This window comes from Rhinopithecus bieti, unplaced genomic scaffold, assembly GCF_001698545.2.
Source record: "Rhinopithecus bieti isolate Rb0 unplaced genomic scaffold, ASM169854v2 scaffold_6979, whole genome shotgun sequence".
Lineage (NCBI taxonomy): Eukaryota > Metazoa > Chordata > Mammalia > Primates > Cercopithecidae > Rhinopithecus > Rhinopithecus bieti.
The window spans coordinates 25,461-50,083 of record NW_016805527.1 but is presented as its reverse complement, the minus strand read 5'-3'; the positions used below and the strand labels follow the sequence as shown (position 1 = coordinate 50,083).

At 38.7% G+C, this 24,623-nt stretch overlaps 1 protein-coding gene across 9 annotated transcripts in view; it reads right to left on the bottom strand.

Moving 5' to 3' along the window:
• PXDNL (peroxidasin like) overlaps positions 1-24,623 on the bottom strand; it is a 381,495-nt gene that overhangs the window by 348,189 nt on the left and 8,683 nt on the right. For 5 of the 9 annotated variants that reach the window (XR_001885752.1, XM_017872748.1, XM_017872751.1 and 2 more), the window contains exon 1: positions 5,079-5,138. Coding sequence is in view for 4 of the 9 variants with exons in the window: in XM_017872748.1 (XP_017728237.1) it covers positions 5,079-5,134 (56 nt within the window). In the remaining 5 variants the exon portion in view is untranslated. Of the gene's footprint in view, positions 1-5,078; positions 5,139-7,278; positions 7,351-7,771; positions 7,852-16,223; positions 16,512-24,623 lie in introns of those variants that run through there. The other 4 variants (XM_017872753.1, XM_017872752.1, XM_017872754.1 and 1 more) reach the window with 3 other exon arrangements.

The following is a 24,623-nucleotide window of genomic DNA, read 5'->3' as shown; positions in this document are numbered from 1 at the left end:
GAGAAGGTGAGTGATGGTAATTGTGCTGCTAAAGCTTCACCTGTGTGTTCTGGGAGTTCCCCAAAATGAGGCAGAAAAAAACTAAACCGTTCCACTGAGCACTGTGCAAGCCATTTGGAAAATACAGCAGGTTCTATATTTGCATAATGTAGAAAAATGTGAGTCATCATTTTACAATGCAGAAGTTAAAATTTCCTGAAATCACATAGAGACGGTAGTATATGAGGGGCAGTATTACAGACTATCTAGGAGCATGAACTTTGTAGCCAGAGCCACTGTGTCAAGGAAAGATCTACCACTGCATTTTTCTGCAAGACTGACAAAGTTAGCAGACTTCTCTGTGCATCAGTGTCCTACGCTATAAAATAAGGATCATGATAGTGCTTCATGGGGTTTATTAAATCAGCAAGTAAATGAAGAACATTTACAACAGTGTCTCCATAATACTGACTTTATTTTTAATATTTATTATTAGAATTTATAGTTAGACACAGAGAAGGGACTCAACAATATTAGCTTCTTTCTTTTTATTTTTTGCCTATTTTTTAATATCAAGAAGAGCACTGTAAAATATTGAATATTTGATTCTTAGATGATATGACATCTTGGGCTTCATATAATGTTTCCTTTTATGGTGTTAGTTTCCAAAGTCACATAAAGTATAGATATTTTCATGCCTTATTCTTCTTTTTGCAACTCAAAATTAGGGTGTCTAAATATATGTTACTCTTACAGTACAACTACTATAATTACTCTTATTGCTACTATTACTACCACCACCAATCATAACTAATGATAATAAACTTTTACCTTTCTGTGGTAGGCTGAATAACGGCCACCCAAAAATGTCAGGTTGTACTTCCTGGAATCTGTAAATTTTATCTGACAAGGAAAAGGAATCTTCAGGGATGTGATTAAATTAGCAATCTTGAAAACAAGGGATTATTCAGAGTAGGCCCTTAATCCATCCACAACTATCCATGTAAGCAAGAGACTCTACAGACACTGAATAGAAAGCAATTCTTAGCGAGAGATAGAGGCAGAGATTGGAGGGATGTGGCCTCAAGGCAAGAAACACCAAATAATGCCAGCAGGCCCTGGATGCTAAAAGAGGCAAGGAGAAGTTTCTCTCCCAGTGCCTCTGGAGGGCAGACAATCCTGCTCACACCTTCATTTCAGGCTTCTGGTCTCTAGAATTGTGAGAGAATCCATTTCTTTTAGTTTAAGACACCAAGGCTTTGGTGATTTTTTTTACAGCAGCCCTGGAAAATTAATATAGCTTCTTTGCATCCTCACACTATATTTTACATGTATTATTTTGTTTAATCATTACATTAATTATATGAGCTATGATTATCCTCTTTTATAGATATGGAAACTAATATCATACAGCTAATGAAAGTCAGAACTCGAGCTCTCACCCAGGTAGAAGATTCTAAAAGCTATCATTATGTTTATACTTACACTGTTATAGTGATTTCATGTGTTTTTACTAAAATGTTTTACTATGCTTAAAACTATGTCAAAATCACTTTTAAACAACATAATAAAAAATTACAAAGGGGTAGAAATCCCAAATTTGATTTAGTGCTCATACATTTCCTACTTACATACTTTCCTTTTTCTTCTACTAACAGGACACATAAGTGAAGAACAATGAATAAGAGGATGAAATAATTACTATGGGTGCAAACATTTCATCATTAACTTTTAAGGGATTTGTAAAGAAAAACTAGTAAAATTTCCATGTCAAACAGCATGCTTTAAGAAAAGAGAAACCTCTTTGGCTGGTAACTGTGTCTTCAGCCCTTCAGACAAGACACGCTCAAGGGAAAAAACAGCAGTAGTTTCAGTACCAACATAGACCCCAGCCTCGGTTTAATTGTCATTTTCTCATGAATCTGAAAACAGCCTTTTGAACTTGAAAGAGAAAAGTCGGCAAATAACACACCTGTTATGAGACTTGAAACTTTCCCATTAAACATACTGTGTTTTTTAACCTGTAATTATAACAACTTTCCTTTTGAATCTTGCCTATAGCTGCATCTTTTATTCTTTTGGAAATTGGGTAAACATTTATTACCAGAAGACATAATCTCTTAGCTTTGTAGGTGAAGAAACTGTGATCCAAGGAGTAAAACAATTTATTCAAGGTCACATATTTAGTCATTGTAAAGCACCTACCACAACACCTCACATATAACATGTTTACAATAAAGAGAAAATCCTTTTATAATTTTTAATTATATATTTCTAGTCGGGGGGAGTCTGCAATATATTTAGTATTGCAAATTGTGCATACATTAATGCTATTTCTTTCTTTTTAATTATGTATTTATGTTACTTTTATTTTGATTAAACATTTTATTGGCTTTAGAAAAATTCTCATTATTGATCTGTTTCACAGATGAAACATTCTTTGGACAATGAAAATCCAGGCCAGGCATGGTGGTTCATGCCTGTACTCTCAGCACTTCAGGAGGCCGAGGCAGGTGGATCACCTGAGGTCAGGAGTTTGAGACCAGCCTGGCCAACGTGGTAAAACCTCATCTCTACTAAAAATACAAATAATTGGCTAGGCGTGGTAGTGCATGCCTGTAATCCCAGCTAGTTGGGAGGCTGAGGCAGGAGAATTGCTTAAACCCCCGAGGCAGAGGTTGTAGTGAACTGAGATCCACTACTGTACTCCAGCCTCAACGACAGAGAGAGACTTTGTCTCAAAAATAAAAAAATACAGTTATTCACCTTTGAATTGATTCCATAGGAGTACTGTATCTTAAATGCTCCTTTATTGTATAGAACAAAATAGTGACAAAGTCAAGAGATTAAGAGTAATACTCAAAATTTAACAATGTACAGGCATAGATAAAAATAAATAAATAAATAAATAAATAAATAAATAAGTCTTCCAGTAGATTTTAAAGTCAACTATTTACTAATTGGAAGTTTACTCTGATCTGCCCTGATTCTTCTCATTCACTCTATAGCCACCCATACTGTTTCTGCTATGATCGACAATAAATTTTGAAAAATAGACAAGACCATTTAACTTGGTTTGATTCTCCTGATGTTGTGATTTTGTTTTGTAGGATAATAAGAGAAATTTATTAGGAAGAGATCAGCCAGAGTCCTTTTTACATTGCCTTACCAAGACCATCTTCCAATAAGCTAGCACTATATTCAGTGCTCAGGCCCTATTGCTTGTGGAAATTGCCCTAAGAGAACTACATCTAGGATCAGATCGGGTCAATAGGCAGAAGAATTGGTCTCAATGTTGGTGAAGTTCAGTGCAATTTATGCTGCAGTGCCAAATTTGTGGAGATAAATTAGTCTATTAGCCACTAGTGATAAGGTTGATTGTTGAACAGCAAAAGTGAGAATAATGCATTTATTTTTGAATTCGGTAAGAGCAAAGACAAAATGACCTAACTCTTATCAGTGGTTTTGTCACAAATCGATCACTAGCTCATCATATGCCACTATCTTCTCAATACAAGCTTTACACAAAAAACTACCACTAATATCACGTGCTGTCCCCTGAGACTGTATACAGACTGGAAAAGAAAACTTTTTATTTCCAAAAGACATGACAGTGTACTTACAAAAATCCAAAGGGTATAAGCAAATGAGTAGAATTGGTGAGGTTTAATTTAGTAAGGTCACTAGAGACAATATCAATATACAAAAATCAATTGCATTTTATCTACTAGCATGAAATAAATAGAACATATAATTTAACGCCATTTAACAATAATATTAATACATACATTAACTAACTATATGTGATACTTATTTAAACATTCTACGTACTGCATCTATAGCTATATGTCTTACCTAGGAATAAAGCGTAGCATATGTATTTGGAAGAGATTCGGCCAAATTAGAATAAACAGACATAGATGAGTGTGGGGAGAGAGAGAAACGTGAATGTGGCAAAATGTTAACTGGTGAATTTAGGTAAAAGATACACAGCAATTATCATGCCCTTCTTTTGCGATTTGGGTAGCTTTGAAATTTTCAAAATAAAACGTCAGAGGAAACGTTAGTAAACTTAAGGTTTAAGGAGTTAAATAACTTGCTACACTTCACAAAACAATTGGAAGGACCAGAAATACCCCCCCAGCTCCTCCCATTTGACATTATTCTCAAGGTTCTTTTCACCTTGCTTTTCAATTAGGCCTTCCTTCCAGAATGCAGATGAGTGAGGTGTGTCAGTCCTAGAATCAGATCTTCGTATTTCTGTTGCTGCTATTTAAATAGTGGCATGCATTTATTTTATTTTTGTGGTATAGTCTAACCTTTTGTCCTTGGCATTTATTAGCTATTGTTGTTCCTCTAGGGCTCAATCATCTTTTTTATAAGCATAATTGTGTTGTCCACAATTGAATTTGAGCCTGTTTCCCAAATGTATTACTCTTATCAGTTTCATCCAGAAACTGGAAGGCGGAGGCACCCTGGCAAGTCACAGAGCTCTGCCAGGCACCACTTTGCTGTGCTGCAGCGGGTGAAATTCAGGGTCTGATAACATATCCTTGATCTTACCCTCTAGCACTTATGCTCCAGCAGTACATAACATTTCCAGATTTTTTATTAAGTAAACCTCTTAGCAAGCTCTGTTTAATACAAAATGCCAACTCTTTTGAGAAAACCCTCTCTTTTACAATATAGAAGCAATGTGGTTGGCATTTTTCTAAATTGTAAGAAAACAGTGGAATTTCTATGCAATTTACTATAAAGGCAACCCAAGGAAATAGAATCACCAGATGCTTGATTTCGCTTTGTGATGCTATGCTGGTATAAGAGCCATATGGTCAAAATTTGTAATATTCTTCATGAAAATTTTAACTTTATTTTTAAAAAATGTGTCCTTATTTCTTTTGCTTTTACAATAAATTAGTAAAGACCTTTGGGTCTTCACTTAACTAGTCTAACAAATTCCTCTCAAGTCTCAGGAGTGGTGTCTCATTGCTTAACTCATTTTCTAGACAGAAATCTCTCTCTCCTTCTCTCTCTGACTCTCTCTCTCACACACACACAAACACACACACACACACCAACCACATGTACACACAACTTACTGTTTAAATGATCTACCATCTGTATTCCAGGGAAGTACTCTTCTGAATGCTATCATGAGAAACCATATAGCCCAGCAGTTAACAGTTCAAACTGTGTGGAACCCTGACTCTGATCCTTTCTATCTGCCTCAATTTGGGTAAATTACATTACAGCCAGGAACCTCAATTTCCTCATCTATAAAATGAACCTAGTAACACCTACCACAAAGCATGAGAGAAAGGAATATAGATAATGTATATAAAGCAACTGGTATAAAAGAGGCTTACAATTAACAGCATAATTACTATTCCATTATGGTTTTCTAATAAAAAATATTTAGAAACAAATTAATATTATCCATGGTTTCTGCCAAGTGAAGAGGTGGATTGTTCATCAATAATTAATGTTCATCAATAATTGTGTACTGTAACTCCAAAATGTGGCCAAACCCCAATGGATTTTATCAGTTTGTCACACTCCTCGAATTTTTTAAATGGCAACTATCTCTAATGAAAATATTTGAAAACATTTTATCATATTCACCATTTAATGAATAAAATATTTGGTTATCTATCATATACATGTTTCAGTAGACAGTGATGAAAGGCTTCGTTGATGGTGCTATTCAACTATCGGACACCTCAGAAATACTCATTAGAAAATACTCAATAGACTGGGCACGGTGTCTCATGATTGTAATTTCAACACTTTGGGAGGCCAAGGTGGGTGGATCATGAGGTCAGCAGATTGAGACCATCCTGGCCAACATGGCAAAACCCCGTCTCCATTAAAAATACAAAAATTAGCCGGGTGTGGTGGCAGGCACCTGTAATCCCAGCAACTCAGAAGGCTGAGGCAGGAGAATTGCTTGAACCTGGGAGGCGGAGGTTGCAGTGAGCCAAGATTGAGCCACTGCACTCCAGCCTGGGCAACAGAGCAAGGCTCTGTCTCAAAGAAAAAAACAATAATAATCAAATGCAGATCTTTGGGCCCATCCTGAGAAGTCCTAAATTAGGATCCCTGGGGAAGAGGGCCGGGAATTTGCGTGTCCACAGGCACTCCAGGAAATGTTTTTGTAATTGCACTTTGATAACCATTGCTTTATTTTAAAACAAAGAATAAACCCTGCAGTCCTTACTTTCTTGTATTCTTACATCATCCCAAACAGAGATACTGTGATAAAAATATGTGTGTTCCGGCATCAGTTACTGGAAAGAAACCAGATGGGAGAAACACAAGTGTAAAGTTATGATCTCAGCTCTAAAGTTAGAAGGGCTAGCTTGACCTGAATATGGTGAGTTCCGCCAAGTTGATAAAATTGCTAACTCTATCATGAGAATATTATGACAAGAAGACAAACACCCCCATACGGGTCTAGCCTCACTGAACATTCTTAACTCTCAGCATGTTCACTCAGTGGATTAATCTAAATGCAGCATAGGAAGATTTTACACATTGAACCTCCGGTTGTCACCTCTCATAGTTCTCTTCTCCTTGTAGCACTTAATAGAGGTTTTTTTATTACAGACATATTACAGTTGGGTGTTGGCTACCTGACTGCCCCACAATGTCAGACCATCAGTTCTATCATAGCAGGGGCATGTGCATTTGGATCCAAATAGAAAACCAGCCAACTGGTAGCCCACAATAGATAAAAGATACTGTTGAGTGAATAAAATAAATGCCTTTTAACTTGGAAACGTTTATCGGTGCTTAGCCCTAAAGTTGTCATTTTTTTCTCTATGTGATATGTTTTTTCATTTAAAACTATCATAAAACAGCATCTCTACATGATTCCAAAGTTTTTCTTTGTTTTAGAGTATCACAAATAAGAAGGCCTAATAGCATACTGAGTAGAGCATGCACTTTGCAGTTAGGAAGTTGTGAATTTTAATTTCATTTCTGTTGCTTTCTTGCCATGGGACTCATAGACAAGTTATTTAACCCCTCCTTCTCTGTATTTCTTCCTCTCATGAAGTTTTTCTAAACCAATAGAAAACAAATAAATTGGATAAATAAGAATCTCTTCCATGTTCAAAAGGTTATAAAAATGTAGGCAGTGTAAAGAAGCAGCAGAATTTTCCCAGTTATGAGACATCTACAAGGTGTCATTCTTCTACTAGCTGTTGTTGACACTCAGAATGACTTTCATGGTAAATTGCAATCCAACCAGCAAATAATTTTAGGAACCTTACATATAAGCAATAAGTAAGTACTCACAGAGTGTTCAAATTCTTGAGTTTCTTGAAGGCGCTCCCTGGAATTTCTCTTATTCTATTAAACCTCAAGTCTCTGGGAACATAAAAAGGTGAAGAACGATTACAATATGTTGACTGTGTTCTGCCATTATTTCCAGAAACTTGAAAGTTAAATTTCCTTTTATGATCAAACATACAGTACTAAAGGACTAAATATAATTAAGATAGAACTAGCGCACATCATACGCTAATCATTAGGGAGATGCACTGTTTATAGAAAATTTTGCATCTCTGGGGCCATATGCTTGTCACAGGATGCCAGACAAATGTGGCTACTTATAGAGCACTGCAAAGCGTTAAAGACAGTTACACCATTTATTTTAGATTTTATTTGTATGCCAGTAAAACAAATTCTATACATGGCAGCATGTCAATTGAGTATATTTAGTTTGGAAAATAATTGATGTATTAGATGTCACATATCGACTCAACTCAATACCACTGTTTGAATTTACCTAAAATTATTAATTACTCAATTTTTCTTCACAGTACAGGAATACAATGGCCTTCTATGAAGTATTAAATCAACAGAAGAATTAGTTTGAGAGAGACGTTACTCCACAACCAACATTCTCTTTCATGAATTCACATCTTTTTTATTCAGCATGTGAATAATTGAGTGTCAGCTACGTGCCACCTATCATGTTAAGTAATAAGGATGCAAAGATAAGCAAGATAGGATCCCTGCTACTGAGCCAGATAGTTCAGTGGGGGGATGACAAGCAAGTTATTACAGGACTAGGATGTATAGTGTTTGTGATGCAACAGAGGATCAAACAAATGCCATGCACACTTCAAAGGCTTAGGGACTGCTCTGCCTAGAGCCCCTCTATCAGTTGGAGAATGAGTCTCCCCACTCCATGTCATTATGGTAAAGACGTCAAGCAGGGGCCTCTTCCTGCCCAGAACAGGGTGGTTAACTGGGGGCAGCATCTCCACGGACATACTGTTTCTTCCATGGGGAACATATGATCCAAGCAAGGCCAGCTGGAGGTGTTTTTAAGCATTGACGTGGCTGCTGAATAAAACAGTCATGTTCTGTCTCTGGGGTTCAGAGCTCTAAGGAAAATGAGCATCTAGGGCCACTAACTCATATTGTTCACACTAGAAAGCGCCAGCCTGGGAATAAAGCCCAGGAAACACATAGGGTCAAAATAGCAAATGAAAGAAACAAAACCCTGGACCCAGGATTGCCTGAGACCAAATTTACTCCTTGACTTTCCAGATCCCTGACACCAGGAACTGTCATTTTGATAAACTAATTTGAGCTGAATTTCTATCTCTAATGCAAGGAGTATGGAACAAAGATGAAGTAATTTACTTGGGAATGTTAGGACCAAGGAGAAGTATATCAGGGAAATGTTATAGGATGCTAGAGTGGCAGTAATAGAATAAAATGAAAACAAAAAACTGTCTTTACTTCCCTTCCATTAATTTCTCAAAACAAAACTCTTTACCACCATAAAAGTTGTTCTATCTTAGAATACTTGACTTACAAAACTTTATAAGAGTACTTTAAAATCTATCATCTATCACTTTATCTTTCTCTAGACTTTGCCAAAATGAGCAAAATTTTATAGGAGCTATTGTTTTCAGTTAAAGTTATTAAATAACTCAGTGACTATACCTGCTTGCTAAATGGAATGCACTGTGTATCTATCATGCATTGCTGTTTAGTATGTCTATACTCTATTGGTAAAAGAAACTGTAAGTTATATGAGATCCTCCCTATAAACATATAAGACATGAAGTTATATAGACCCAAATACCCTGGAAACCACTGGTTTCTCTTAAAACAGAAGCTAAAAATTAATAGTTATAGAAAGGATTTTCCTCTTGTATTAAACAATAGTCCTAATAATTCTCCCAAAATGGGATTTCAACAATACAAGAAGGAAGCAAATATAAAAAGATAAACCATTTTCCTTATTTTAGGCTTTGACATTTCTGAAAAATTCAGAAAAGTACAAATGAGAAAATAACAATCCTTACTGTCTACATCCAGAATTAACTACTGTTAATATTTATACCTTGATATAGTTGCTTCTACTCATAATTTCACGTGTGTATTTTTACTACGTAAATTATATATAAAAACACATTGTAGATAAAATGAACATCTTTTAAGCACCATCTTAATTTTAGCTTTGCCTCCCACACCAGATGTAACCACTCATGTATTTGACACTCCTCTTCAGACATACATTTCTATGTATGTGGATAAATACAAGATGAAATGTAAACACATACAGATACTTCTCAACTTATGATGGGGTTATGTCCTTATAAATCCACTGTAAGTTGAAAACATTGCAAGTCAAAAATGCATTTAATACAACTGAACTACCAACATCATAGCTTAGCCTAGCCTACCTTAAACATGCTCAGAACACTTGCATTAGCCTGCAGTTGGGCAAAATTATCTAACACATACCCTATTTTATAATAAATGTTGACTATTTCATGTAGTTTACTCACTATTGTACATTACATCAAAATTGCAAACATTTAACAACATGGTAAAGTCAAAAATCATAAGTTGCACCACTGTAAGTCAAAAACTGTCTATATATGAAAATAAACCTAATATATGGGCAAATTTAAAATATTTTGTGCTTTTAAATTTAAAAAAAGTGCTATCAAATGTTATATGGTTGTTAAAACTTCCCTTTTCCCTTCCACTACATATTTTCTATGTTGTTCCTTGTCTACACATAAAGGACTAGGTATTTTTGTCTAACTTCTCCACAGTACTCCACAGTGCAGACAGACCACACAGTTCCTTTATAGATTCCTTTACTGACAGACATTTTGGTTGTTTCCAAATTTTTGCAACATTATTTACTAACAATATTGCAATAAATATGTATGCATGTCTCCTTGTACAGTTGAAGAAAATGTTTGTCTATGCTAAATATTTGGAATTGAGATTGCTAGGTTATAGGGTAGGTACATCTTCAGTTGTACGAAACGATGCCATTGCAAATTTTGTTTTCAGTTACATACATTATAACGGTAATATAACTGAAAATAATGTGAAAAGATGCTTGAACTCATCACCAAATTACATATTTAAACTTATCACTGGATTGATTTGAAAGCCAAGGTGCTATATGTATCTGTTATCAGAATTCCCTTCTTGTTTTTCTCCACAAGTAAGCAGACATAGGCTTTTCTCCCACAGAGACAGTCTTTCTTGTAAGCTGGTGCTATAGCAAGGTCTCCAGGGTACCCAGGCTCACCCAGTGGACTGTAAGACTCTGCCCACTGACTTTGGCCATGCCCTGTTCTCACCACTGAGGCATGCTCAGGGACTGTCTTCCCGAGAAGCAGAGTGTGGGCTGGGCTGGGTGCAGTAGCTCATGCCTATAATCCCAGCACTTTGGGAGGCTGAGGCAGGACGACCCCTTGAGCCCAGGAGTTCAAGACCAGCCTGGGCAACATGGCAAGACCCCATCTCTACAAAAAATACAAAGATTAGCCAGGCACGGTGGTGCACACCTGTGGTTGCAGCTACTCAAGAGGTTGACGTGGGAAAATCACTTGAGCCCAGGAGGTCAAAGCTATAATGAGCCATGATCATACCACTGCACTCCAGCCTGGGCCACAGAGTGAGACCCTGTCTCAAAAAAAAAAAAAATGGTTGGACTCCCAAAGATTTTCTCCAGATTGACTTAAATTCTAATAAGTCATATTCAAATATACAAAAATGAATATTTTAGCACTTGATCCTCTTTGGATAGTATATTTTGGCAGATAAATTTTTATAGGTAAGTACATAATAAACTGAAATTCTAGGAAGAGATACCCCTTCCTAATTTGAATCCCAGGTCTTTAGGATTGCATACAGGGCCTTGTACAATGTATTACCTATCGTAAGGTAAATATATTTCTGAAAATTAGATTATTTAAATTCAAATGGCTACCAAATTTGGATAAGGATGCTTTCTGTGTAAGTATGTATGTTTACCTAGAAATACAATTCATTTCCCATAATGCCTCTATTTTACTCAAGATCAGTCATTAGCAATTTCATTTATACAAAATTTGTCATTCGTATAAAACTTCCCTTAGCATAAAATGTAGCATTGTATTTTTACTCCTTACATAGAGGGAAAATTGAGTTATCATATCTCCTTCATCCCATTGTAATATACATAATATTGATGAAATAATATTTATGATAATAACAACTCCTGTGTAACACAATTTTAATCCCATTCATTGTTCGTTGGAACTCAGTTCAGAAGCAATCCTAGTCATTGCCAAGGGACTACAATGGTTTATTGTTTTCTTCCTTTTTTGTTTTTTTTTTTTTTTTTTTTTTGGTACTTTTTTGAATACTTATCTACAACAGATTTCCAACAATAGCTAAAGCACATACATAAATAGGAATACTATAAAGGCTTCAAAGACGACACTCAAACAACTTTATAAAAGTTCTTCCATCTAGCATCTTCACTTTGCTCCTCAATGAAATTCCCAGCCCACATCTACACTATTTTCCAGAAAACGATTTCATTCCTTCTCAAGCTCGTGGATTAGACCAAGGAGAGCTGAGACTTGCTCTGCTAAAGTGCTTGTTCACAAAGTCGCTGGGATCAGAAAATCAATTGCAATTGACCTTCCTTATTTTCGGGTTTGCAGATTCAATGGACTGCAGATCAAAAATATTTGGAAGAAGCAATAAAAAATAAAAATATGGCCAGGTGCAGTGGCTCATACCTGTAATCCCAGCACTGTAGGAGGCTGAGGCAGGCAGATCACAAGGTCAGGAGTTCGAGCCCAACCTGACCAATATAGTGAAACCCAGTATCTACTAAAAATACAAAAATTAGCCGGGCATGGTGGCAGGCACCTGTAGCCCCAGCTACTTGGGAGGCTGGGGCAGGAGAATCTCTTGAACTCGGGAGGTGGAGGTTGCAGTGAGCTGAGATCATGCCACTGCACTCCAGCCTGGGTGAAACAGCGAGACTCCATCTCAAAAAATAAAATAAATAAATAAATAAAAATTTTTAAAAAATAATAAAATACAAATATTAAAAAATACAGAATTGTAACTATTTGCATAGCACTTACATTGTATTAGGTATCATAAGTAATCTAGAGATGATTGAAAGTATAGGGGAGAATGTGCATAGTTTATAAGCAAATACTACAGCATTTTCAATCAGAAACTTGAACAGCTGCGGATTTTGATATCCTGGGGTTCCTGGGACCAATCCCCCTCAGATATCAAAAGAACAAGTGTACTTTTTGGGTCTTACTGTTGAGCACTGTCAGGCACTCATGGGAAGTTAAAATAGGTCAGCAGCAAGGGAGCACACATATGTATAAACATAAAAACTAAGGGGTGCACATTTCATCAACATCCCAGTTTTTAGAAACAACCAGTACTACTTTTATAAACTTGAAAGACTTGATCTTTTTTAAACGAAGCTGGCTTGCCGATCAGTCAGCCCAGCCTTTGACTTTACCTAAGAGAAAGCCAAAAGGGAAGTGGAGAGAACAAGAAGGCACTCCCATACCCATCCCAGCTGAAGCTCCACACACTGTTTCAAGACAGGTGTTAACATGATGATTTTAGAACTGAAGTTAAGACCCAGAACATCAGATTCCCCTCAAAGCAAAGCCAGTGGCCATGGGAAATGACCCTTAAGTGTATCTGCTGACGCAGCAGGCACTCCCTCACTGCCTCCATTGCCCCGCCTGCACTTAAATGCGTTGTGAGGAAACTGAGACCCCAGTGATGGACCAGCAGATCCACCATTGGCCGACCACCAAGGACCCGAGGCTGCACCAGAAACCCATCTCCTGATTTCCTTGTTGGTACAATTTCCACCTCATTATCCTAAACCGAGTTCCCACTTTTCTCAGGCCGGGCAATTAGTGTTCCATGTTAAATCCCTTCTCTTTGAGGGATTATGTGGTTAGAACTAACAAACACCCTTTATTTCCTCTAATGAACTGACAATGACCGAGTTAATGGAAGGTGTTAACCAGTTCAAGGCAAGTCAGCCTTGACAGGAGTATGAGGCCACCTTCTCCAGGACATTAAAAGCATCCGAAAGTAAGGAGAGTATTGCAGTTTTGACAGTGGTATGCCTGTATGTGGAAATCCAGTGTAAACTGAGAAAACGCGGACAGAACAGTCCCTTCCAGATTTCTTCATCTGCTATGTCTAGTTCTTCCAGCAGGTGTCACTAAAAGGTAGCCCTCTCTTAACAGGTCAGAGAGCTGATTTCAAGAGAGATGAGGGGGCCAGACATGGTGGCTCACCGTGGGTGCTGTAATCCTAGCACTTTGGGAAGCCCGAGATGGGCAGATCACTTGAGATCAGGAGTTCAGGAGTTCATGACCAGCCTGGCCAACACAGTGAAACCCCGTCTCTACTAAAAATATAAAAATTAGCCGAACATGGTGGCACATGCCTGTGATCTCAGCTACTTGGGAGGCTGAGGCAGGAGAATCACTTGAACCTGGGAAAGGGAGGTTGCAGTGAGCGGAGACTGCACCACTGCACTCCAGCCTGGGTGACAGAGCAAGATTCTGTCTCAAAAAAAAAAAAAAAAAAGAGAGAGAGAGAGAGAAATGAGGGGATTTGATCTGTCCTGAACATTGCAGTGGGAGAAGGACTAGGCTACATCTGAACAGCATCACTGGGTCACATTCATTTGCGTGTGAAAATCGTTTTCGGCCGGGCGCGGTGGCTCAAGCCTGTAATCCCAGCACTTTGGGAGGCCGAGACGGGCGGATCACGAGTTCAGGAGATCGAGACCATCCTGGCTAACACGGTGAAACCCCGTCTCTACTAAAATAATACAAAAAACTAGCCAGGCGAGGTGGCGGGCGCCTGTAGTCCCAGCTACTCGGGAGGCTGAGGCAGGAGAATGGCGTAAACCCGGCAGGCGGAGCTTGCAGTGAGCTGAGATGCGGCCACTGCACTCCAGCCTGGGTGACAGAGCGAGACTCCGTCTCAAAAAAAAAAAGAAAAGAAAATAGTTTTCAACTTCAAAGTCTAACTCTGAGGTCATCATACACCGTGTTATATAAAGTAATGTCTTTCACTTGGAAATAAGAAGCTCTAAGTGAATTTTTACACAAAACTAAAGCATAACCTCTTGAATTGCTAACTTTGTCATTCTGGAGAAAGTGAGTTTAAAAGTAGTAAGATTTAACTTTTCAAATGAATTAACATAATTCAGTTTTAGGATCATTGTTACATTATGCAATGATTTCCTCTGTTTCTGTGCCCCACACACCATGTTAAATGTGGCTCCTCCAAATGCCTGTGTGCCTGGGAAGACAAACTGGCATTACTGGATCTCACTAGACAATACCAGCACATTTGCACATGAGCCAATAAACACAGCGTGAAGACAGAAAATGATGGAATCGCTGAGATCGGACTTGGTTATATCTTTATCCGGCATTATATTTACCTTGATTGTCCTTCCTGTCTCCTACTGCTCAGCTGCTGCTTGGCTCTGGGGGAGTCAGACACATCCTCCCAGCCTGGTTCTTGACCATTTATATAGCGACCCGGGACTTGGCAGGAGTGAGATGCGCTCCCAGGTGCCCTGTGGTCCCACTGTGGATGAAGCTGAGCCTGTCTGTATGGCTGTCACCCATCCCCACACCCTGGCCTCCCCCAGCCCTCCCAGTCACACTGAACCTGCTCATCACAGTGTGGTCATACTGTTTTCCAGCTCTATGCAGGTGCATATGTGGTTCCTCTTCCTGGAATGCCCTTGCCTTTCTTCTCTCCTTCCCACATCCATGGTGAAGTCGAGGGCACCACACCTCCCAGGGAGCACCCGCGCAGGAGATTAGGAGAAGCACAGGTGGTGGCAGCTGCCCTGCCAGCTGCACCATCTGCTTGGGTGCCTCTTGCTGCCGATGCCAGGACTCGCTGCCACACTGGAATGTGGATTTCAAATTCACCCTTCCTTTCCTTAGAAAGACATTCCCTGACAACTGCGCTCTGGGAACCCCTGTGCTCCCCTAAGGCCTTTGCAATGGAGGCAGTTAGCGCAGTGGTTGGGAGTGCAGGCTTCAGCCAGGGAAGCGGACCTGCAGTGGGTCTCCCTGGCCACCCTTGAGCCCGGCAGCTTGGATAGGCCCACACTCTCTCAGGACTCCTTATCTTAAAATAAGCATAATGATGCTCAGTACTAAATGTGAGGATTTATCCAGAGCATTTAGAATAGTGGCTAATAAGTGCTTGTAGTCATGACATGACCAATATCAATACAGACACTGCTTTTATAACATTTTAAACACCATGCTGTCATTGTCTCATAACTGTCTCTGTTCCCACCCAACACAGCCAAACTGAGAGCTCCTGAAGAGCAGGGAAATGTCTAACTATCTTCCTTACATGGAAAATAAAGCATAAATACTGACACAGATTGTAGAACCAAAATAATAGTAATAATAATATTGTTAGTGAATGAATCACTTATGGCTCATAATTGGAAAAGTTCAAAGTATTCTTTCCTTCCAATTCAAAACCAGTTGTTTAAAGAAAACTCCAGTTAACAGAATGTACATTCCTCTGCAAGGCTAGCCAAGCCGGTCACTGTCACTTGTGGTTCTGTGCAGATCTGCCTGAGTGTTGGGAAATGTGTACCGTACACCACAAAACTAAAATCTCCAAACACCAACCACTTTATTCCTGTGATGATGTGAGGAAGCTGACAGAGACAGTGGATTTTGCAATGGTCTGGAACTGTCAACTATGCAATGTTCTTTTAGGAAACTGTATTTGTCTGTCCAAATTTTAGTGAATTATTTAACATTCTTGCTTTATCTCTTACACCGATATTTGGATACCAATGATAACAACCGAAAAAATATTTAGCAATTTTGTTGCATTTCTTCGTCTTCAACCCACTGCAAGCTAACCTCCTCCTTTATCACTTCATTCAGATGGTCCCAGCCTAGATCACCTCCGAATTCTTGACGCACAGTCAGTGAACTGGAGTCATCATTTTCTTTGATCTTTCGGTGGCATCTGATCATGTTAGCTCCCTTCCTCTTTAAGCTACCCTTGATCTTCTCCTTTCTCTTTAAACAGTCTGTCTCAGACTCTTTTTCCAGACCATGTTCTTCTGCCTGCCTCCGTATGAGCCCTCTTCCTTCCTCCCTTGACCTTCCTTTAGCAATTCCGTCCACTCTTTGGTTTCCATGCAGCTATATATAAGTAAGTAAGCAGAAAGTATACACATGAGGAAGCATAAGTGTGTGTCTACACTTAGAGAGATACATATACATATATACATGTATACATACACATACATACACACAAACCAAATCTTTCCCTTTCTCTTATTGACCGTGTTCTTCGTACTTGACATTAATCTACCCATTTGACCTCTCTAATAAATGGGTTACCAGAGGTACCTTTCAACTTTGCCCAAAGTCTTAAAAAAATCCTCCTCTTCTCCTCTTCTATTTTTTTATTTTCAGCCCAGACACAAAATCAGAGTCCTAGGAGCCACCCATTCTTTCTGACTCTACACGTTCATGCAGCTACGAAGTTCTCTGCACTTCCCAAGTGAAGTCCTCTGTGCTTCCCAAGTGAAGTCCCATGCACGCATCACCACTGTCCTGATGAGCCATTCTCCTGCACTCTATACGCCCCTCTTGCATGCAGCTGTGGGGGATCTTCGTAGGAAAGCAAACTATGTTGGTTTTTCTGTCAATTTATTTTAATTCTCCCAGTTTAAAATCCTTCCAGGCATGGATTTCCATCACGAACAGAGCCCAACCGTAGCGGCCTGTGCAGTCTGAGACCCACCCTGATTTTCTCTGTTTCCCTCCCTTAGGCTTGCCTCTGATACCCGGTGCATAAGCCCAGCCCAGTGCTTCCCACCCCAGCACACTGCAGGATGTGTCATACTCATCATCATCTCACCCAATTTCTTTCTAGAATTCCTTCTCATCATCCAATGTTAGAAAATATCCATCCATTTTCAAAAATTCTGCTCAATCATTATCTCTTCCATAAAGCCTTGAATCTGATAAGAAAGCCTGATTATGCCCCTGGCTTGCTAGCCCCTCCCTTGGCTGCTATTCTGTAAGTGCTCCGACAGCCCACAGCTTCTGTGCCTACAGAGCATGGCCCCAAGTCACTGTGTTCATTCAACAAAAAGATGAATGAATGAATGTTTTACACTCCTTGAAGTTCCAACAAAATGTACCTTTTCCAAAAGCAGAGTGCTTGTCTTTCTCAACCCTCCATGTTAGCTCTCCTAACTTTACACATGGTGAAAACTGCACAAAATGTATTTATCTATTACTTACACAAAAATGGTTGCCCTCTTTTCTTCACCAATTTGATATTTTTCATGGCTGGTTTACTGCAATGGTATTTTTGTGTTGTCATTTTCCCTACAGTGAGATCAGCAAGAACTTTTCATCCAAAGAGCTATGGATACCAAATACATAAATGTCTATGACCTCGCTACACTATAGAACTAGATAGCGACCCAGAGAAATCAATGTGCCAAGAATGTGAACGCAAGAGCTAAGGGCTATTCACAGCAGAGCTGTTTGGAAGTATAGCTTCAGTTCTTCTTGCTAAAACGCACAAGGAGGGGCTGCTTTTCTAAATCCATTTGCACTAGAAACATGCTTTGAATTAGCCTCTAGTATATGATTACATCACGTTTACTCATTCCATGGCAAAAACCTTTTGTTTTAAAGGTCAGAAATGAGTTTTCACAAATCTGCTTCCATCTGCATTCCATGCCTGAAAATCATCCTGTGTGAAATGTCAGCTGACATTGAACTAGCCTGCAACATGGCTGAGCACCGGTTGAGGAGACACTGGACTCACCATTTCTGATTTCACAGGTGAGGAATTCTTGTGCCAGCCCTAGAAAGTTTATCATCATTGTAACCATTTAAAAGAACTGACCAGTTGAGTATTTTGATGAATGTTATTCTTCCTCTTCCACAAATAGTTACCATAATACAAGGCTTCTTTCTCTCTCTCTCTCTCTCTCTCTCTCTTTTTTTTTTTTTTTTTTTAGATGGAGTCTCACTCTGTTGCCCAGGCTGGCATCCAGTGGTGCTATCTCAGCTCACTGCATCCTCTGCCTCCTGGGTTCAAGCAATTCTCCTGCCTCAGCTTCCTGAGTAGCTGGAACTACAGGTGAGCGCCACCACGCCCAGCTAATTTCTATATTTTTAGTAGAGATGGTGTTTCACCATGCTGGCCAGGCTGGTCTCAAACCCCTGACCTCAAGTGATCTGCCTGTCTCAGCCTCTGAAAGTCCCGGGATTACAGGCGTGAGCCACCATGCCTGGCCACCAGACATCTCTGACAGGATCATGATAATAAGACAAAAGGCTGAAAGGAGAAAAGCACTCTTACGAGAAGGATTTTGCTTAATTTATGGTTTCAGCAGGGTCTACAACATGTCTGTACAAATGTATATGACTGCTGGTTCTGTATTTCAATTCAGAGGATCCAATCATAATTCATATCACGTAATATTCTCCATATCCCATTTACATACACAATTTTGGCATCATTATTAATATTACTAAAAATTCAAATAGTATATTAAACAATATCATCTTTTCAAAAAATTATTCTTCCTTTGGGCGATATGTGTGGTAAATACTTTAACATATTTTTGTCAAATATTCCAGAAATTTATGGAAATATTAGCTAGTCAGAAGGTCCATAAACTTTTAAATGTTCTTGCATATAATAACTGATCAAAAACTATTTGTTGACAAATGATAGATGGATGGATGGGTGGACAAGTGCATGGATGGATGGATGTAGGCTCTTTGGAGAAAATAAATATTAATTAAAATAAGTATTATTAAAAATAAATGACACAGTAGCTTGCATACTGAAGTCACTCAGAAATTCTATGATAAGTAAATCTGAATTAATGAATAATAATGAATGAATATATTAAAATATCAACTTATTTTCTTCCTCAGGTGAACTAAAAACAATTGTTTCAACATTATGCTGAAAGAAATGTTGTTAATCAAGTATTTTGATTCAGATTTTAAAAATGAGGAAATATAGTATAGAAAAGTTCACGGAATTAACTAGGATCAAAAGAGAACTAGACTTTAAGTCTTCTGACTTTGATTAAAGTGATATTCCATTAGAACACATTATTATTTACTTCTAGTAACTGAAAAAAAAAAAAAAAACTTCTGTTATGACCTACTTTCAGAATATATTATAATGAGTGAAGGAATACTGTACAATTCATTGTAGTTTCTAGTCAGCAGTTTTATTGTATGACTGGAATGACAAAATAATTATAATTGCTTACTTAGGTTTTGGAAACATTTCCAACCTCCCGGCCAATTTGTAATTTAAGGCATCCGTTAGTCTCTTGATTAAGAGATGGTTGGTTGGTCAGACTTTGGAGGGGTAATTTCAGGGTTTCATATGGGCTACAGATTGGCAGGAATTTACCACATATATGAGCCTACACACACACACAACACACACTCCAAAAGTTAGATGGAATTCCTGATTTAATTAGCCAAGGATTAGAAAATGACTATCAAAAGCAAAATGTCCATGCTGGGCAGAATTAAATTTAGCCAAGCTTCCCTGACCCCTGGAATCCAAAACAAAGACACGTTAATCTAATGGATAGGATTTCTTAATCATTTATAAAATGGTACTTTTTTCACACACATTTTAAAAAAATAACTCCTTGAACACCTTAAGAATATAAATACACTCCATCTTTCCATATGTTCACTAATTCAACAAGTTGTGAACAATGAAGTAATACCATTATGAAGATTTCTTGCTTCAGGCTGGGCACAGTGGCTCACACCTGTAATCTCAGTACTCAGTAGGTGAGCAGATCACTCAAGGTCAGGAGTTCTAGACCAGCCTGGGCAATACGGTGAAACCCCGTCTCTACTAAAAATATAAAAATATAGCCGGTTGTGGTGGTACACGCCTGTAATCCCAGCTACTCGGGCAGCTGAGGAAGGAGAATTGCTTGAACCCAGGCAGCAGAGGTTGTAGTGAGCCGAGACCATGCCATTGCACTCCAGTCTGAGCAAACAGCGAAATTCCATCACACACACACGCACACACACACACACACACAAGATTTCTTTCTTCGGATGGAAGAATTACATGAAGAGAATACAATTGCCTGACTTAATGATGGTGATACATTCATAGAAATGTCTTGTTAGATGACTTTGTCCTTGCACAAAGATCATAGAGTGCATTTACACAAACCTACACATGGTAGAGCCTACTACACACACAAACTATATAGTGTATAGGGTGTACCTTGTTGCTCCTAGGCTACACAACTGTGCAGCATGTTACTGTACTCAACATTGTAGGCAATTGTAATGCAATGGTAAACATTTGTGTGTCTAAACATGGAAAAGGTATAATGAAAATATATTATAATCTTATGGGACCACCATCATATGTGGTTCATCGTTAACCATAACATCATTATGTGGCACATGACTGTATCTCCAACTTTTTATTTATCATTTTAAAATTTTTCATTGCTGATAAAATGTGATGCAGTAGAAAGATCACTAGATTTTACAATGAGATTTGTTAACCCACTGCGTGACACTGGCAACTCTCTTTAACATCTAGAAATTAATGTGTCTCCCAATGAGGAAAAGAGGAGCTGTATTTGGCTCTGTACTAAGTCGCACTCCTGGAAAATTTAACAATTATGTATAAAATTATAAAATCACCATTAGTCTGTGTTAGCTTAATAATTCTTAACAATATCTTTTCATTGTCATGCATAAAGAAGAATGCCATGACTCAAAATTCTATTGAGCCATCTTAAGAAACTTCAAAATGAAACAAAACTAAGAAAAATAAGACTTTAAACCAAGTATTGGGTTCAAAGAATATGCAAAAGCTTTGTAAAGATCATTCATGTTAGCCAAGAAACAATTGTTGTGTGACTTGACTTGAAATAGTATGAATTTTGCCGTATATTCTTATTTGGAAGACTTGACTTGAAATAGTAAGAATTTTGCTGTATATCCTTATTTGGAAGAGATTGACGGACAGAATTCCATTCAATTGCAACTGAAGCTGGTGACTAGAAAGAACCAATGTCTTCGTGGGTACACAAATGCACATATTCATGCAGCGAGAAAAACAGCAGTTGTGCATGGTACTTGAAATTCATTTGCCCCAAACAAAAATTTTATAGTGTCCTCCTTCTTTGGAATTAGAAGTTAATACAACCTGGGAAGTTTTCTCCTTTTGTGGTCTTCCAGAAATAACAGCAACAGAGACCTCTATAATTTTCACTTTTACAAAATCTATTTAAAAAATAAAGGGTTGAGTTTTCTCCAGAGTAGAAAAAAAATATACACTCTACCACCACCATCATTTTTCAAATAATCTACAAATTTTATTTTCAGAGTTTACTTACAGTAAACTGGAAGGAAAACCAGAAACTAAGTGGAACTGTTCTTAGTAGCCCCAGGCCCCTGTCTCTCCAGACTACTCCCCCAGGACTGTGGCCCCAGACCAGCTCCCAGCAGGCTCTGCCAAACGCTTGATCACTTACAGACCTTCGCTCCCCTCTCCTTTATCCCAAATTGCCCTGAACCTCCATTCTTACCGACTTCATCAAGTGTCAGAACATTGCACACTCACTTTCTCTCCATCTCCTCCCTATCTCACACTCACCAGTGTGTAGTAGTCATAAACATTTCAGAATGAGTAGACAAATTTGAGTTATTTGAAGAAGATTAATGAGCACATATTTTAAATAATGATTACCAAGAATTAGCATGGTTTCATCAAGAATAAATTAACTATTGCAAGTCAAATCATTATTTTTTTGAGACAGAGTCTCACTTTGTCACCCAGGCTGGAGTGCAGTGGTGCCATCTCAGCTCACGGCAAACTTCACCTCCCAGATTCAAGTGATTCTTGTGCCTCAGCCTCCCAAGTAGCTGGGATTACAGGTGCACACCACCACACCCAGCTAATTTTTGTATTTTTATTACAGACAGGGTTTCACCATGTTGGCCAGGGGGGTCTTGAACTCCTGACCTCAAGTGATCCACCTAACCTCAGCCTGCCAAAGTGCTGGGATTAGAGGCATGAGCCACTGTGCCTGGCCTTAAATCATTGTTTAACAGAGTCTTGGAAACTGACCAATGCAGCAAACATAATAGAAGTGGCTTTAAGTAAATTATCTCACAAGGACCAGGTGGAAATGTTGTGAGAAGTTGGTCCTTAGCTGCAGGATGAATGGATTAATTTCACATTAGAAGGAGGTTTCTACAAGAGTGCTGGAATCCTATGGCTTCGTTTCTGCTAAGTTCAACATTGTATTAATGAAAAGGAGAATAGTAGAGAAGGAAATGTCAAAATTACAAATAACCTGAAGCTTTTGGGGAAAGGTCATATGGTGCCTATTAGAGTCATACTCTAAGTGGTTGTTGGAATCATGGTACATTTTAAATATAAAAGAAATACAAAAGAAATAAATGTTCTTTCCATTGCAAATAGCATATTGTATAAGTCTAGGGTGAGGAGAAATAACTTTGGGACTTAATTTATGTTATAAATTAGTGCTTTTAAGGACTACACACTAGGTACTCCCCGAGGTTCTATAAACTAAAAATAATTAGTTCCATGAAAAGCTAGTATTAGCCAGTATTAGCCAATGAAAATAACTGAGAAAATATGATATTGTATTATTAGACTATAAAAGAAAATTCACCAATTTTAAGAAAATATATTCCTGATTTTCTCTGAAATTCTTCGGTTGTGGGTGGAACTTACAAGAAAACAGGATTAAATTCAGGAGAAATAGATTCAGATGGTGGAATGCAGATAAACCATATTAGAGGAGAAACAATTGAAACAAATCTGAGGGGTGTTGAACTTTGAAAGACTTGGGAAATACGCACTCACTCTCTTCAAATATTAGAAAGTATAGAAATTCCAAGTTTTACATAGGTATATTTAACTGAACTAAGTGACCAACAAACAGAGAATGATAAATAAATTATGGTACATCAATATTTAATGATGTGGGGAAATGTTCACAACATAGAATGTAGTTCTGAAAATAGTGTATCAAGACAGAGTTCAATTACAATTTCACAGCTGAATGTGTTTACAAGCACATACAGGAAAACCTATAAGAAAAGATACTAAATGCTAATAGTGACTATTGCTGCAGGGTAGAAATACAGGTGACTTTTTCTTTTTTATTCTTTGTTACATTTTCCAAACTTTATACAATAAACAAATACTTCTTGGGGGTGATTCCAAGATAGCTGAATAGCAACAGCTCCAGTCTACAGCTCCCAGCATGAGTGATGCAGAAGACAGGTGATTTCTGCATTTCCAACTGAGGTACTGAGTTCATCTCACTGGGGCTTGACGGACACTGGGTGCAGGACAGTGGGTGCAGCCCCCTGAGCGTGAGCTGAAGCAGAGCGAGGCATCGCCTCACCTGGGAAGTACAAGGGGTCAGGGAATTCCCTTTCCTAGCCAAGGAAAGCCGTGACAGATGGCACCTGGAAAATTGGGTCATTCCCACCCTAATACTGCGCTTTTCCAATGGTTTTAGCAAACTGCACACCATGAGATTACATCCCGCACCTGGCTGGGAGGGTCCCACACCCATAGAGCCTGGCTCATTGCTAGCACAGCAGTCCGAGATTGAACTGCAAGGCAGCAGCAAGGCTGGGGGAGAGGTGCCCGCCATTATTGAGGCTTCAGTAGGTAAACAAAGCAGCCAGGAACCTCGAACTGGGTGGAGCCCACCTCAGCTCAAGGAGGCCTGCCTGCATCTGTAGACTGCACCTGTGGGGGCAGGGCATAGCCAAACAAAAGGCAGCAGAAACCTCTGCAGACTTAAATGTCCCCATCTGACAGCTTTGAAGAGAGATCTGAGAACAGACAGACTGTGGGGAAAAGAGAGGTCAGCTTGTTAGTGTGTTTATATAGAAAGAAGTAAATTTAAGAGACTCCATTTGGCTCTGTATTTGAGATGCTGTTAATCTGTGACTCTACCCCCAATCCTGTCCTTGCTAGAGACATCGCTGTGGTAATTAAGGTTGAAAAGATTTTGGGCTGTAAGGAATGTGCTTTGTTAGGCAAATGCTTAAAGCCTGCTTGTGGTTGAAGGTCAGTACCATTCTCTTAAATCTCAGTAAAAGAAAAACATCTGTCTCCTGCCCGTCCCTGGGCAAATGGAACATCTCCGTGTATCTGTATGTCTTACTGCTGATTTACTCCCTTATCTTTTGAGCAATAAATACTGAGGGAACTCAGGG